This window comes from Myotis nattereri, assembly GCF_964212035.1.
Source record: "Myotis nattereri genome assembly, chromosome: 13".
In the NCBI taxonomy this organism is placed as follows: domain Eukaryota; kingdom Metazoa; phylum Chordata; class Mammalia; order Chiroptera; family Vespertilionidae; genus Myotis; species Myotis nattereri.
In genome coordinates this window covers 40,981,295-40,996,662 of record NC_138088.1, presented here as the reverse complement: position 1 = coordinate 40,996,662, position 15,368 = coordinate 40,981,295, and the positions used below count along the sequence as shown (strand labels likewise).

At 53.1% G+C, this 15,368-nt stretch overlaps 1 protein-coding gene across 4 annotated transcripts in view; it reads left to right on the top strand.

Annotated features, from left to right (window-relative positions):
* CRTAC1 (cartilage acidic protein 1) overlaps positions 1 to 14,497 on the top strand; it is a 134,452-nt gene extending 119,955 nt beyond the window's left edge. Inside the window, exons 12-15 of one of the 4 annotated variants that reach the window (XM_081105269.1) lie at positions 9,056 to 9,201; positions 10,883 to 10,925; positions 13,246 to 13,389; positions 13,934 to 14,497. In XM_081105269.1, coding sequence (XP_080961395.1) covers positions 9,056 to 9,201; positions 10,883 to 10,925; positions 13,246 to 13,389; positions 13,934 to 13,968 — 368 coding nt within the window. In that variant the 3' untranslated portion in view covers positions 13,969 to 14,497. Of the gene's footprint in view, positions 1 to 9,055; positions 9,202 to 10,882; positions 10,926 to 13,245; positions 13,390 to 13,849 lie in introns of all 4 variants that reach the window. The other 3 variants (XM_081105268.1, XM_081105270.1, XM_081105271.1) reach the window with 3 other exon arrangements.
* Positions 14,498 to 15,368: the final 871 nt, after the last annotated feature.

Here is a 15,368-nt window from a genome sequence, read left to right as displayed (position 1 = left end):
GGTCCTGGAACTGCACCCCGCATCATGGTGACCGATGCAGGACTCACAGCTCGGGCATCTACCGGGCACCATGGTGCTGAGCCGCGGTGGTGACACCAGCCATTGGAGGCCACCCTGCTCTGAGGTGAACCTGAGCTCAGGAAGGAAGGCCCGCCTCTTACAGAGGTCCTCACCCCAGTGCCTCTGTCAGAGTATTCACCTTGGGGTCAAAGTATTCAATTCTCCATTTGTCCAGGCTGCAGCCTTGTGCTTCAAACACTGGCCTCCACCAGACTATTTCTCTCCCTGGCCTCTTGAGAGTTGGCTCGGTGACGAAAGTGCCTCACCAAACCCCTGGTGACAACAGCAAACACTGGCAAGGATGCAGAGAAACTGGATCTCACACATTGCCGGTGGGAATGTACAACGGCACCGCTATTCTGGAACATACGTTGCCAGTCCTTTTAAAAACAAAAACCTAAACACACAACTACTATCAGACCCAACAATTGTACTCCTGGGTATTTCTCCCAGATGAATGAGAACTTATGTCCACACAAAAATCTATATAAGATTGTTTGTAATAGCTTTATCTGTAATAGGCCAGACTGGAAACAACCTAGATGCCCTGCCATAGGTTAATGGTTCAACAAGCTGTGGTCTGCCCACACCATGGACTATTACTCAGCAATAAAGAGGAATGAAGTATTGACACACACAACAACCTAGATGGCTCTCAAGGGCCTTACGTTAGGAGCAGGGCGGGGGGAGGGGGGGCCAATCTCAGAAAGTCACTGTTGGTCCCATTTCTATAACATTCACGAAATGACAAAATGGTAGAGATGGAACATAGATCAGTGGTTGCTGGAGCGGGAGGGGGAGAAATGGTGAAAAGGAGGGGGGGGGGCTGTACGGGGATAGCCCCAGGAGGTCTTGGTGGTGATGGGCGGTCCCGTCTCTCGACAGTGGTTGCAGTTGCACGAATCTGCACAGGTGATAAAATGGCATGGAGCTACCCACACACCTTGTGCCAACATCCACTTTCTGGTATTGAGCTTGTGCGATAGTTCCGGGAGATGCAGCCATTGAGGGAAACCAGATGGAAGGTACACAGGATCTCTCTGCACTGTCTTTGCAACTGCCTGTGGCTCTATAATTATTTCAAAATACAACATTTTTAAAGAAACACAATTGAGGAAAGGAATTAGGAGAAAAAACTCTAAAAAGGCTTCTTGAGGAAGAGGGGCGATCATGGAAAAAATGTTGAGAAACACTGGGGGTCGGGGTGGGGATCCAAGAGTGTCTTTACTGAAACACGATGGTTAGGAAAGCATTTGAGTGACATATACCTAGGCTCAAAAGCAGACATCCTCTCACCTGTGTTAGCACCTCATGAGGTGCTATAATATTAACATAAAAAGAATAGGCAGTATGGCCTCAAACGGATAAATATATGTATGTGTTAATATTATTAACACAGCATATCGCATAGAAAATACTTCAAGAAAATGCAGAAAGTGTGAAGAAAGATTCGAGTGGTTGGACCAATGTGGTAACTGTTACTCCTTGTAGGCACGGAGACATTCACTCTTACTCTTCTCGCCATCCTCACGACCGCCTGTGAGATGGGTATTATTTATCCCCATTTTACAGATGGGACAACTGAGGCTCAAACACCTAAGAAACCTGCTCAACCAAGACCACGTAATGGGTAAATGGCAGAGGTAGGATTCAAATCCAGACCCGCCTGAGTATGGGATTTTTATTTTCTTCCATATGATTTTTATGTGTGTGTGTGTTTTCCAATTTTTATAGGAAACACATAATTTGTCTGTAAAAGATGAACAAATATTTAGGGGACCCAAGGCCTGGTTATATGAGCATGTTCTTGGGCTATTTCGCCCTGGGTGGGTTGGCTTGTAATCAGAGGCAGCCATTTGCTATGCTAGTCCTTAAAGTACAAGATAACTTTTTTTTTTAATATTTTTATTGATTTCAGAGAGGAAGGAAGAGGGAGAGAGAGATAGAAACATCAATGATGAGAGAAAATCACTGATTGGCCGCCTCCTGCACGCCCCGCACTGGGGATTGAGCCCGCAACCCAGGCATGTGCCCTTGACTGGAATCGAACCTGAGACCCTTCAGTCTGCAGGCCGATGCTCTATCCACTGAGCCAAACCAGATAGGGCCAAGATGACTTTTAAATACATAGTCCTCTCTTACGAAACAGCAGTACCGACATGAGCTGAGCACTTAGTATGTGCCGAGCACTGGGCTAAGTGCTTTACTTAAAATGCCTCATTCATTTCTCACCACAACATGATGAGTCATTAACCCCATTTCACAGATCAGGAAACTGAGGCTGAGATTAAGCAACCTGCCCCAAATTACATCTTGCTGGACCTCCTATAGCTGTCTGTGTGGGGCCGGCCACGGTCCTCCTGCTCTGCCTCTTTCTTCTTGGAGATCCACATCCCTTCAGTTACCAGGTGACCCAAGTGAGATCTCCGAGGCACCAAGGTGACTGCGATGGTATCTTAGGTGGGATGTTCACCAGGTATCTGGCTGGACATCAACCCTCACCCCATTGTACAAAAAGGGGAATTGAAACTCACAAAGCAAGTCAGTGGTGAGGCCAGGACTGGGGCTGGTTCTCCTTCCCCACTCCCCATGGACTGTCTCTGCTGTTTTAAGACCTGTGTTATGGGTGTCTCTGGCTCTCTGCCCTGGCCAGTATCTGCCCTTCCGAGATAACAATCCTGCTCTTCACCTGGGCAGCCTGGGCCAGGCCATTTGGTGGGATCATGGGGGCCCAAGAGCCTCGGTGCCTCTTCATGACCGTCTGCCTCCCATGCTCGGGAGTATGGACGCCGCACCCAGGTGGGAGCCCCTCCTGACTGCCCATCCTTGCATCTTGCAAGCCCTGGGATTTGTTCCAGGTCTGAACTCTGGTTCAAACTGCTCCACGGGCCCCCTGCACACTCCTCTAGTGCCGGGATCCACTGCCAGGGAGGCACTGAAGGAAGGCTGCTCTTTGAGACAGGCCCTTTGTGTCAGCCATGGGCTTGGCAGTGAGACTCCCCAAGGCAGCTCAGCAGGCGGCAGGCCCAGCAGCCCGGGACACAGCGAGGGGCAAACAGGCTCCATCCCTGCAGCTCGAAGACTCCCACATTCATGAGGCGCTTCATGGGCCCAGCAGAGCGCAGGCCCTCCTGACTGATGGAGGGGCCAGCGATGGGGCAGGACGAGAGGGAGCCAAGGGGAAGGCTGGGCGGAAGGAAGGGCTGAGGACAGAGAACAGGGTGGAGGTAGACTGAGACAGGGCCTGGGGGAGACCAAGAGACACAGAGACGGGGAAAGAGACAGATGAGACGAAGAAGAAAGGCTCCCTGCCCTCCAAGCTCACAGTCCATGAGAGAAGCAGATGGACACAGGAACTTGGTGCAAAGCAGACTCGGATGAGCCATCATCCTGGCCCAGTGGCTATGAGAGGACCCGGGAAGAAGACATTCGTTTTGCTCTGGGCAGTTTTCCCAAGAACCTGGGCCTAGAACTAGGTCTAGAAGGATGGTGGGAGTTTAGAGGGTGTGGATGGGGGCTGAGGAGAGCATTCCAGGGGCAGTGCTGGCTTGAACAAAGGCCCAGAAAGGAGGGTACTCAGTGTGTCCACAGAATGGGAATGGTCTGGTGGGAGCAGAGCCTGGAAAGGGAGGCCAGGGTCAGACTGTCGGAGCACCAGGGCCAGGCTGAGGGCAGGTGGGATGGAGCAGGTCTAGAGAACTGGGAAAGCCCAAGCAAGGTTGGCGGGGGGCAGAGGGGTGGGTGCTTTGAAGGAGCCCAGGGCCACTAGCAGGGCTACCAGGTACAGTATTTGTCATTCTCTGTCTGACTTATTTCACTTAGCGTAATACCCTGTAGGCCCATCCATGTTGTCTCAAATGGCAAGGCTTCATTCTTTTATACTGCAGAATAATATTCCACGATGTGTGTGTGATACATCATCTTTATTTATTAGCGATTGATGGACATCTAGTTTGCTTCCATCTCTTGGCTATTGTAAATAATGCGCAATGAACAGAGGGGTGCATATATATATATACCTTTCCGAGGTAGTGTTTTTGTTTTCTTCGGTTAAATTCCCAGAAGTGGGATTTCTGGATCGGATGGCAGCTCTGTTTTTAATTTTTTGCTGCACAGTATTTCATTTTTGGAAGCATTCATAATTTATCTAGCAAGTCCCCTACTGATGGATAGTTTGACGTGTCTCAATCCTGAGCAGTTTGTTTTGTGATGTTTGGGGTAAGAAGGGGCATGTCTAGAGCGTGGAGGCAAGAAAGTCCTGCCTTAAAGGTGCCAAGTACCGAGTAGATGTGGGGCTTGAAGCTGTGCTGAAGGCAAAGGTCTCTAAGGGGCGAGGCCTGCAGGAAGCTCCCCTTCCAGCACTCACAATGTGCCTGCTCACCCCACCTGCCCCTGCTTCCTCCCTCCCTCCATGGATCACCCCGCCTCCTCCTGACTTTGCAGCCAGGGGTGATGAGCATGTGGACATGTATGTGGGTGCATACGTGAGCCTCTCAGCAGACAGCCTCTGGGTGCTTCCTTCTCCTCACACCCCCTCTCCCCCCCACCAGCACATTCTCCAGCTCATCTCTGCACTGGCAGGAGCTGCAGGCCTTGCTCAGTCAGCCCTGAGCTGTGTGTGGTTAGAGGACTCAGCTTCTCCCACCCTCCCATGTACTCTCAAATCCAGAGGATCTGGGCTGTGTGGAATCACACCATAAAAATTCAGGTACCTTGCTGGATCTTTCATTGTTCAGGGGGTTCCCAGAGGGCCCACTCTTGCACAGAGCGCTCTCAGCTTCATCCTGCAGAACTGTCCCTTCTGGAGGCATCAGCCTCCACCCCAGCCACCCCTGCTCAGTGGGCCCCTGGCCTCTCCCTGCTCCTCCTGGTGCAGAGGGCCCACCAGGCTCATAAATAAGTGTTTCCACTCACAGCCCTTGTTGAGTGCCCCCACTTGCTTCTGCCCACCCACTCCTGCGTATCCCACACACTGGGTCTTCATTTCCTAGCTAGCAGAGGGCCGAGGCAGCTCAACAAAACCCAAAATATGAAAACAAATACCAATAATCTACTTGCCCCCCCGCCCCGCCATCCTCCATTAGGGGCTCCCCAACTCGGCCAGCCCACCTCGGGCATTGAGGGTAACACACACACACACACACACACACACACACACACACACACACACCGCCTTCCTTTCAGCGAGTTGTTTGCAAGTGACTCAGAGCTGCCTTCATGCCGGCTGGTGCTCATTTAGGGAAGGAAAATTCAGTGGCCCACATGAAAATCGCTTTATTAAAGTGCAAAGATATTCCGCCAACTGTATTCCCACCATCTGCTTCGCTGTGACTCTTCTGAAAAGCACAGTTCTCTGTGCCTCCTTGGTCTCTGTCCTTTCAGAGCTGCCAGAGGGCTGTGGCTGGTTAATGGGGCCACCTCTGCTCGCAGACCCACAGGCCTGGCACACAGGCCACGTAAAGGCCGCCCCATGCAGTGTCTGGGGGTTGGGGGGACCCTGGCTCTGCAGCTGCATGAAGTCGGCAATGTCTGGGGCCGAGGGAACAGCCGGTCCTAGCGCGGACCCCTGCAGCTCACTTTACCTCGCCAAGCCTCAGTGTCTGCATCTGAGAAGTGGGGATAAAACGCCCCCTTGCAGAGTCGTTGGGAGGGGGCAAGTGGGCCACACATGTGAAGGCTCCAGAGTCCCCTCCCAGTCTCCTCTCCCACGGACCCCACCCAATACACATTCTCAGGCTCTGCTTCCCCCAGTTTGAACTTCTCCTGACCGTCAGGCGCACAGGCCCTTGCCACACCTCATGCCGTTGCCCCTGCTGCACCTCCACCTGGCGCGCTCCTTCCTCTCCTTCCTCTCCTTCCCTGCCTCACCAGCTCTCACGTCCTACAGCACCCAACTGAAACGACTGTTAACACCGCCTCTCTCGCCTGGTGGTACCCAGGCTACGGCTGCACTTTCCGGGCTGCTCATAACATAATCACTGCCCGCCCAGGACTCAGGCCCTGCAGGGCGGGGCCAGGGTCTGTCTCCTTCCTGCTGAGTCCCAGACCCTGGATGATGCTCAGCCGGCTGTGGGGTGGGCTGGCCAGTAGAACAGGGTGTAGCAGGTGTGGGTTTGGGGATCGCACATTCCCTAGGTGGGTAGCTGGGCAATTCACGTCACCTCTCCAAGTCTCAGCTCCCTGCGCTCTAAAGTGGAAATTGTAAAACTAGCACCTTCCTCATGGAGCTGCCATGAGGATCTGAGGTGCTAACTCGGAGAGTCGCCCGGTTGAGTTTGAGGAACATATTGTCTTGTACTGTTGCCAACAGTGAAAGCCCTTTGGGACCTGCAAGGTGCCCCACGTCTGAGATGACAGGGGTGCAGATGCTGAAGGCGACAGCCGGGGCAGGGCTCACATTCCAGGGAAGAACTGTGCTTCCGTGAAGTGCTAGAGCTCAGGTCATACCCCCACCTTACAGATGGAAAAACTGAGGCCCAGTCAGCAAAGTAATCACCGGCAAGTCCCACGGAGATGTGCTCTCCCGGCTTTCTTATCTCAGAGCCCGGCCCCGCCCTGGGCCTGGAGGAAGGAAGGAAGCAGGACTCAGAAATATGTGCAGCAAGCCCAGGATGTAAATTTGTGATCATCTATGAATATTCGGCGACTCTTTTGAGTTATTTGTGGCACCTCAGCCAGGCTGGGAGATGTATTCATGGAGCTGTTCTGCTGGCTTAGGTGACAAACAGTTGCTTCTCTTTGTCTCCTTTTTTTTTATGGAAAAATGTTTACTTTTTACATAAGGACACTGCACACCCTGCAAATGCCAGAGCCTCCAGAAACTGCTTCAAACCTAAAAGAAGTCTGTCGCTGCCACCCACCCCCATTTCTGCCCCCTTCCCCAGAAGGAGTTATTGTAGGATAAGGGGGTGGGGCAGTGGAGGGGTTCTGAGACATGTCTCCAGCTGAATAAAGCAAACCCCGGAGCCCGAGGGCGGCCTGGGAGGGAGGATCTGTGTGGGAAGAAGAGCCGCACTGCTCGTGGGCGTCTCTCTCCCCCGCTGGGAGCTTCCGGCTGGCACGGCTGCCCACCTGCCCACAAAGGAGGGGCCGCTCGCGTTGACCCTCCAGGGTGGCAGCTGGCCCCTGCCCTCACTTACCGGAAGCACAGCAGCAGGGCGGCTGGAAGGTTCCGGGGAGACTGGGCCTCCCTGCACCCCACGCGGCCTCAGCCCCACCCCAGAGCCACGGCTGCCCAGGAGTCTACACAGCATCTCTCCCCAAAGTCTGGGCGTGGCTCCCACGCCTGTTCTGAAACGTGGGAGCCCTTTGTATACAGGAGGATGTTTCACAAACTACCCTCTGCCCAGAGTATCTACCACTGTAAAATCCCTGGATGGACAAGGCTGACCAAAGCTACTATCAACTCAAAGGCACTTTTCGGTCCCACCTGTTTTCTCACAGTGTCTGTAGACATTAAGGGGAAAGGAGCACCTCCGTTGGGTGACACATTATGTATTCAGCCCACGAGTGATGCTGGGGGTGGGGTGGGGAGTGTCTGAGAGTGTGGGCTCCTGAGCAGCCGCCCACATCCGGTCAGCGTGGGTGGGTGATAACAAGGGGCAGCACCCTCTCCCCCTCCCTCCTCCCCAGGGAACTGACTAGAACAGCTTCTCTCCGCAGGCAAGGCCCAGCTCCCTCTCCTCTCCACCCCAATCCATCACCATTAGCCTGACCTTGCCACGGCGCCGTAAGCAGGGAGCCGGGCCGGTTCTGACAATGCCTAAACACCTGACAAATCTCTCCAACTTGTTTTCTGCCAATGATGTAATGCACGGCTCCGTGGATGTGTGCGATGGATGCAGCGGGAATGTTCTCTGAGCTTCTCTGTCAGCGTCTGTCCACGTCTCGGCTTCGCAGCGTGGGCTTGCTCCTGTGCCGGCCACCTTCTGGGTCTTAAGTGCCTCAGCTCTTATTTAGAGCTCAGCTCAGATGCCTTCTCCCCGAGACCCCATCCCTGACGACCCCGAGCCCAGCCAACCCCAGGGCCTCTTCACTCCATTTCCCTGTTTTCATTTTCTTCATAGAACCTGTCAGTAGCTGACACTATTTACTTGTTCATCTGTTTGCCTGTCTATCCCAACTAGAATGGAAGCTCTCTGAAAACCAGGACATTCCCCAGTGACAAAAAGAGCCTTGCCCGTAGCAGGCTATAAACATAAATATAAGCATAAATATAAATCCTATATAATAAAGATGTTGTATGCAAATGGTCATTACGCCATGAAGTGTAATGACCAGATCACGGATCAGCAGGAGAGTGCGGCAGCGAGCTACAAGCGGGCAGCGGAAAGCTACAGGAGGGGGCAGGGCAGCAAGCTATGGGGGCAGGGAGCTACAGGAGGGCGGGGCAGCGGGCAGAGAGCTACTAGAGGGCGGCAGTGAGCTACTGGCAAGCTACTGGTGCACAGATTCACGCGCAGGGCTACTAGTACAAATATAAATATGTGACATGCTCCCGATTATGCAGCAAGTCAGCTGCAGAGCTGGGCTATGTCCCCAGGTCTCCCAGATAGCCACCCCACCTCCCAGGTAAGTGGTACAGCCAGGACTCGAACCCAGGACTCCACAGCCAGCTGCTCATCACCAGGCTTTACCCTCTCCCAAAAACAGCCTCCTGCTGACTGGCCGTGCCACTGTCCAATAGGGTAGCCACTAGCCGGAGGGGCTATTTCAGTGTAACTTCATTAAAACTAAATTGAATTTAAAATCCGGTTCCTTCTTACACTAGCCCCACTTCCCTGCTCCACAGCCACATGTGCTAGTGGCCGCCGTGCTGGACGGCACAGACGGGACATCACCATCACTGCAGTGCTGCTGGACTCCGCACGTGCGCGGCTCCCCCGGCACTTAGAACAATGCTCAGCTCATATTTTTTATTCAGTGAATGAGGAAATGAACGAGAACCCCCTCCCACTCTCCTCTGCTGCTGACCTCTTCTCCTTCTGTCCCTCAGGGAAGGATGAAGCCAGCAGCGTGGAGGTGACGTGGCCGGATGGCAAGGTGGTGAGCCGGAACGTGGCCAGCGGGGAGATGAACTCGGTGCTAGAGATCCCCTACCCCCGGGATGAGGACAGACTTCAGGACCCAGCCCCACTGCAGGTGAGAAAGGCATCTGGGCCTGATGGCCAGAAAAGAGGCCTCGTCCACAAACCCACGGGCTGCAGCTGGATTCCCGGGAATCTGCAGATTTTGCCTCTAGAACAGCAGTTCTCAACCTGTGGGTCGTGACCCCTTTGGGGGTGGAACGACCCTTTCACAGGGGTCGCCTAAGACCATCGGAAAACACATACATACTTACATATTGTTTTTGTGATTAATCACTATGCTTTAATTATGTTCAATTTGTAACAATGAAAATACATCCTGCATATCAGATATTTACATGACGATTCATAACAGTAGCAACATCACAGTTATGAAGTAGCAACGAAAATAATTTTATGGTTGGGGGTCACCACAACATGAGGAACTGTATGAAAGGGTCGCGGCATTGGGAAGATTGAGAACCACTGCTCTAGAACGATGGAAATCCTAGCGAAGGGCAGGCTTCATGATGATCCCACCATTTGTAGTTTGCACAATAGTACCACACGCACATCTCTTCTGCTCCTCACAGACATCCGGGGTATTGGCAGGACAAGTATCTTTGCACCCATTCTACAGAGGAGGAAAGCTGAGACCAAGTGGGAGAACCCACCCGGCTGCACAACCAGTTGGGAGCAGAGTTAGGAACTGACCCCAGCTCTCCTGCTTCCCTCCCAGCTCTTTCCAAATCTCTGACAAGCCTTGTGTTAGTTCTGAGGGTGGGGTCGGGCCTCTGGGAGCTCTTGGAGAAAGAGCTCTAGATTCCAACTCTGGTGGCGGTCACGTGGTTGCAAATAACAGGAACCCACCTAAATTCACACCGAAGAGGGGACCTCTAAGGAAACTTCTAGGGGAGCTCACAAAGTCCATGGAAAGCTGAGGGTGAGCAGGAACCATGCAGCTCAGTGGCCTGCGCCCCAGGACCTCAAGGACCTTTGTCATTAGTGCACTGGCCTGGGGGTGAAGAGGTCATTACCCCTCCCTAATAACCCCCACGCCCCACCCTTGTCCCTCGGTGCTGACAGCTGACATTTTCTGTCTTGTGTAGAGTGTTGTTTTGAGTCTCCCTGACCTGCTACCAGTCTGCTGTCCCCGAAACCCCCATATAGACACAGCAAAGCCCCCACAGCCTGGAGTCCCCAAGTCTGTTTCCAAATCCGTCTCAGCCTCAGTTCAGATTCTAGCCACAGCGTCTTTGACTCATCCCTCCTGCTGGGATGCCCACCCCTGGTCCAGCTGGCCTTGCCCAGAGAGATGGGGGGAGGTGGGGAGCCTGGCTTGCAGGTGCCACCCCTGTGAGTGGGGAAGGTTCTCAGAGAAGAGGGTGTGGGGAGTGAGCAGACACCTCAGAAAGCTTCTCCCACCCCTCAATACCCTTTGCCTCAACTGAGACCCAGCCTCGATCTCAGGGCAAGGCCACAGAAGGACCCGTTTCTGTTACCTGTCCCCGCTCAGACATGTGGGTCCCACGTGAGGGGAATGAACAGGAGTTTGGACGGAATCTGTTCTTGGCCTTCCCCAGTGTCCTATTCTCAGTGCCAGGGAAGGAGTCCTGGCAGGGAGGGGCTCCCTCCAGGCCCCGAGCTAAGAACATCCCTCCTTCTGGGGCCGGGTGGCAGCTTCTTTGTGGCTGTGATAGGGCCTGAGATGCCATCTTCTCAACTCACTAGTGTCTCTGCTTCTGCCCACTTTGCAGTGCGGCCAAGGATTCTCCCAGCAGGAAAATGGCCATTGCATGGGTGAGTTGCCTGCCGGCACCGGGGGATAGAGCAGAGGCCAGAATCTCCCTGGGGACGGTCAACCTGAGTCCTGGCAAGGCTCAGGTTGCTGACAAGGGGTAGAAAGTGGGGAGGGGAGCCTATTGTTTGTCCCTGGGGCTCCAGATGCCAAGACAACCGCCAAGTGACTCACTGAGGTGGGAGCAACATTAGCAACCAGCAGGCTGAATCACCACAGTTCTGGGAATTGGCAGAGCTTCCGTGCCATGAATACAGAGAGAATGGCCATGAGACACACCACGGCCTGGACAGTGCTCACAGGGAGGCCTGACTGCTGGGGGCGGTGGAGGCTGGGTTGGCACAGGGCCCCGTGGAGAGCTGGCATTTTCAGCTTGGCCACCGGTGGAGCAGCAAGGGCACTGGAGCAAACCAGGGTGTGGGGTATGGTCTCAGTACAAGGAGGTGGCAGCCTTGAGCAGTATTGGGGGAGGTGGGCAGGTGGCTGTGGCACTGCCAGGAAGGCAGCTCTGGGAAGGTCCGGTGGCCTGGAAGTCCCCCAGGGACTGGAGTGGGAGGTGGGCAGCCTAGAGGCTCGGCATCCAGAAGGCTCACAGATGTCTTCCATCCCATTGGCTGACAGTAAGGGGTCAGATCAAGGATGCCTTCTGCCTTTCAGCCCTCAGAAAGCATTCTTCCCAAGTCCCCCCTGCAGATGTCCGCCCGCCCAGGCAAATGTGTTTGCTACTGAGATACACGAGTAAACACGACAGATAGTCCTTCTCCAGGGGTTAGAGCTCATGGAAAAGGCACACGAGTTAACAGCGATGCCCACAGAGTGTGAGAGGCTGGGGTGGGGGAGGGAAGGGACTGTGAGGTGGCAAAGAGGTGGGGCCCACACCAGTCTAAGGAGGGTTCAAGAAGACGCCCCAGGAGATCAAAGTCTAAGCTGAGACCTGAGGGGTGATGAGGAGTTTGCCAGGCCAAGAGAGGGGAGAAAGTGTTCCGCTGGAGGGCACTGTGTGGACAAATGACCACAGGTGAGAAAGTGGAGGAGGAGGGCTCTAAGAGGCTTGAGGAGAAAAGGAGTCCCCTCCACTCTCCATGTCCCCACTCTAGCCACTCCAAACGGACGGTGCACACACACAGAAATTCCAGCACCTTCCTTGGGCACTGGAAGGTCCCTGTGAGATCACCAATCCAGCCGCCTCTTCCTTTTCGCTTTCCAGTGGACATATATGTGCCTCCCCCACACCGGGCCCATGTGGGGAGCTGGGAATGCAGGCCAAGCACCTCCCCTGGAGGGTGTTCATCCTAGCCGGGGGAAACAGACCATCACTCGTGACCCAATAGCTGGACTAGACGAGTTAAAAACCCGTTAAGCAAGGAGCTCTATGGAGACTGTTCTAGACAGAGTAGTCAGGACGGGTCTCAGAGGAGGGGACCTTTGAGCTGAGACCTAAAGGATGAGAAGGGCCTGGCCATGGAAATGCCTGAGGGAAGAGCGAAGACCACGAGGCGGGTAAAAGGCTTGGAATGTCAGAGAAACAGGAAGGAGGCCGATGCGCCCAGAGAGGACAGAGGAGCCAGATCCAAGGCCGGCAGAGTCTTGAAGCCCCGGAAAGGTGTCTGGACTTTGCTCTTAGGGCCCCGCACAGTTTACAGGAGAGTAGCATGGCGTGGTCACACTTTCAAAAGATCACGCTGGCTGCCAACTTGCAGATTGGATTGGAGGGAGGCGTGGAAGCCAAGAGGCCAGTCAGGAGGCGGCTGCAGAAATCCAGGCAAGAGACAGTGCTGGCTGGGAATGGCTGGTGGCAGAAGAATGAGAATGAGAAGCAGGTGGACAGACAAGGGGGATACCGTAGGGGCAGAACTAATGGGATCTGTTGTTACATTGCCTGCAGAGATAAGGAAAAAGAAAGAATTGGGTATCACTGGTTTCTGCTTGAGTTAGGGAAGGTGGGAAGAGGGGGCAGAAGGGGTTTGAGGACTGGAGGGAATCTAAAGTTCCATCTGGGACCTACTAAGTTTAAGATGCATGTTAGACACATTCACGAGTCGGGAGCCCCAGGGAGAGGTTGTGGCTGGAGATAGGAAGTCTGGAATCATTCATGTATGAAGGGACCACCTAGATAAAGTATGGTAGATAGAAGACCCAGGACTGAGCCTGAGCACCCCTAACATGTAGAGGTCAAGCACAGTAGGAGTCAGCCAAGGGGACTGAAGTGAAGAAGTTGAGGCCCAGAGATAAGGGACATGTCCCAGTCACAGAGTGGGTGGAACAGCAGAGCCTGAGCAAGGACCTACGCCCTCCTGAGTGAGTGATTCTCTTCCCTTTCAGACACCAACGAATGCATCCAGTTCCCATTCGTGTGCCCTCGAGACAAGCCCGTGTGTGTCAACACATACGGAAGCTACAGATGTCGGACCAACAAGAAGTGCAGTCGGGGTTACGAGCCCAACGAAGATGGCACAGCCTGTGTGGGTGAGTCAATCCCGGCCACAGTTCAGTAGCAAAAAGACTTTGCCATCTGCTAGGGAGCTCTGGGGAGGCCCCAGATCAGGATCCCCAGTCCCTGCCTTCTCCTGGCTGGATGGAGTCTCCTTAGACCCCTGTTGAGTCTCCAGGAAGACATGACAGAGTCTTGGAGAAGCTCAACCACTACCGCCACCAACTGAAGGGCCCCTGGGTGCTGTGCTTTCCGGCCATTGCTCTTCTTATTTCTCCCTTCTCACATTTTCTAAAACAAATGCTCTTACCTGGAGGCCAGCCCATCTATTCTTACCTGGGGTTTAAACTAGCTCCTACTCCGTATCTTTGTCTGAATTTCTGAACTGGTATTGATTTGTCTTCTTCCTCCCAAACACCTTCCCCCTCCCCGGCCCCACCCCCACCCCTTTTCTCTTTTTCCCATTTTCTATCTCTGCTCCATCCTTTTTTGCAGCTCAAGTGGCCTTTTTAGGTGGGTATCCTTCTGCCGCCTTTAGAATCTCAGAGCCTCTCTCTCGGGCCTCATATCTTTCTCTAGGCCTTGGACTTTGCCTTCAGTTCTATGCATTTTAAATTCCAACAATAAAGGGAAAAAAAACCAACAACCTTTGTGGAAAACTAAGTTTCTCCTGCTGCCTGTCTCTCTCTCCACGCCCCGAGATTCTGCTGCAAGCTCTCTCTGAATGGACAGCGGGCGGCCATCTTTGAAAAGGGAATTTGGAAACATTGATATGTGTGTAACCTTCGTTGTGTGTGAAGCCTTTCTTTGCCTGTTTTCTGAGAAAACAGGGAAGGAAAGTCTCCCCCTCAACCCCAATCCAGCCTCCCTCACTCCAGAAGAATACAGATAGTCCTGTCTCTCCTGTATCCTCCTGTATCCTGAGCGGCTCATCTTGCCCTTCACAAAGCTGGCTCTCGGGTGGCGGTTGCTCCGTTGGTTCGATGATGTATCATGTGCCTGCTGGTTTGGCCTGTGCTGTTCTGCTCTGTGCGCCCTGACTTCCTAGCGTAGAGAACGCCTGATGGGGGTTGGTGGTGGCAATGGGAGGAGAAAACGGTGGCCCTTTGGGATTCTTGATAAAAATGTTAAAGTTTGAACTTACTAAGTCTTCCAGCCTCTTTCTGGAGAAATTATGCCAATAAACTGTCTGCCGAGCTGGTAGGGGAAACAGTGTGTCCAGGGCAAAGTCGATGCTGGTTGGAGAGCCAGCTTAGCAGCAGCCCTTCCATCATGTGGTGCTTGGAACGCCAATCATGAGACAGGGAACGTGTCCCTGGGCGTGAACAATGGTTTGGGCACGAGCATCGATGCTCACCTTTGGGCGACGGGGCTTGCACCAGGTCCAGAATGTGGGATAATCAAGATCCAGACATATCCTAGGCCTTTTACCTGGGAAAGCCAGTTCTCCACTCAGAGCTTCGGTTTTCCTCATCGAAGTAAGAATTGGGCTGGTGTGTCCCTAAGACACCTCAGTGTGTGGCTGGACACAGGCATGGCTAGTCTCAGGTTACCCTGAGTTCTAGAAAGAACCTTGCAACCTGGTCTCCTCTGCAATATGGCCAGCCTCGGTGTGAAAGTTCATTGTTAATCACAGATCTATTCTTCATGGAGAAGAAAAGTCATCCCAAGACATAATAAAATCACACTTAAGAATGCAGAAGCCTTTTAAAAATATATTTAACCAAAAAACTACCATTTTCTGATATAATATTAATACTCCAAATAAATCACAAACTATGAATGCCTTGTAGCTACTAGTGCTGTTTTTACACTCAGCACAGGAGCTTAAATGAAAAGTTTTTCAATAAAAATAGCTACAATTTCACAGAAAAGCGTACATCAACTTAAAAATCACTCCACTTCCGGGAAGCCCACTCCTGTATGTTGACATAGAATTAAAATCTCAAAGAGCCCCAGAGATGGGGCTCAGCGCGATGAAGTGCTCTGCCCAAGGTCACAGCGAGCTGGTCTC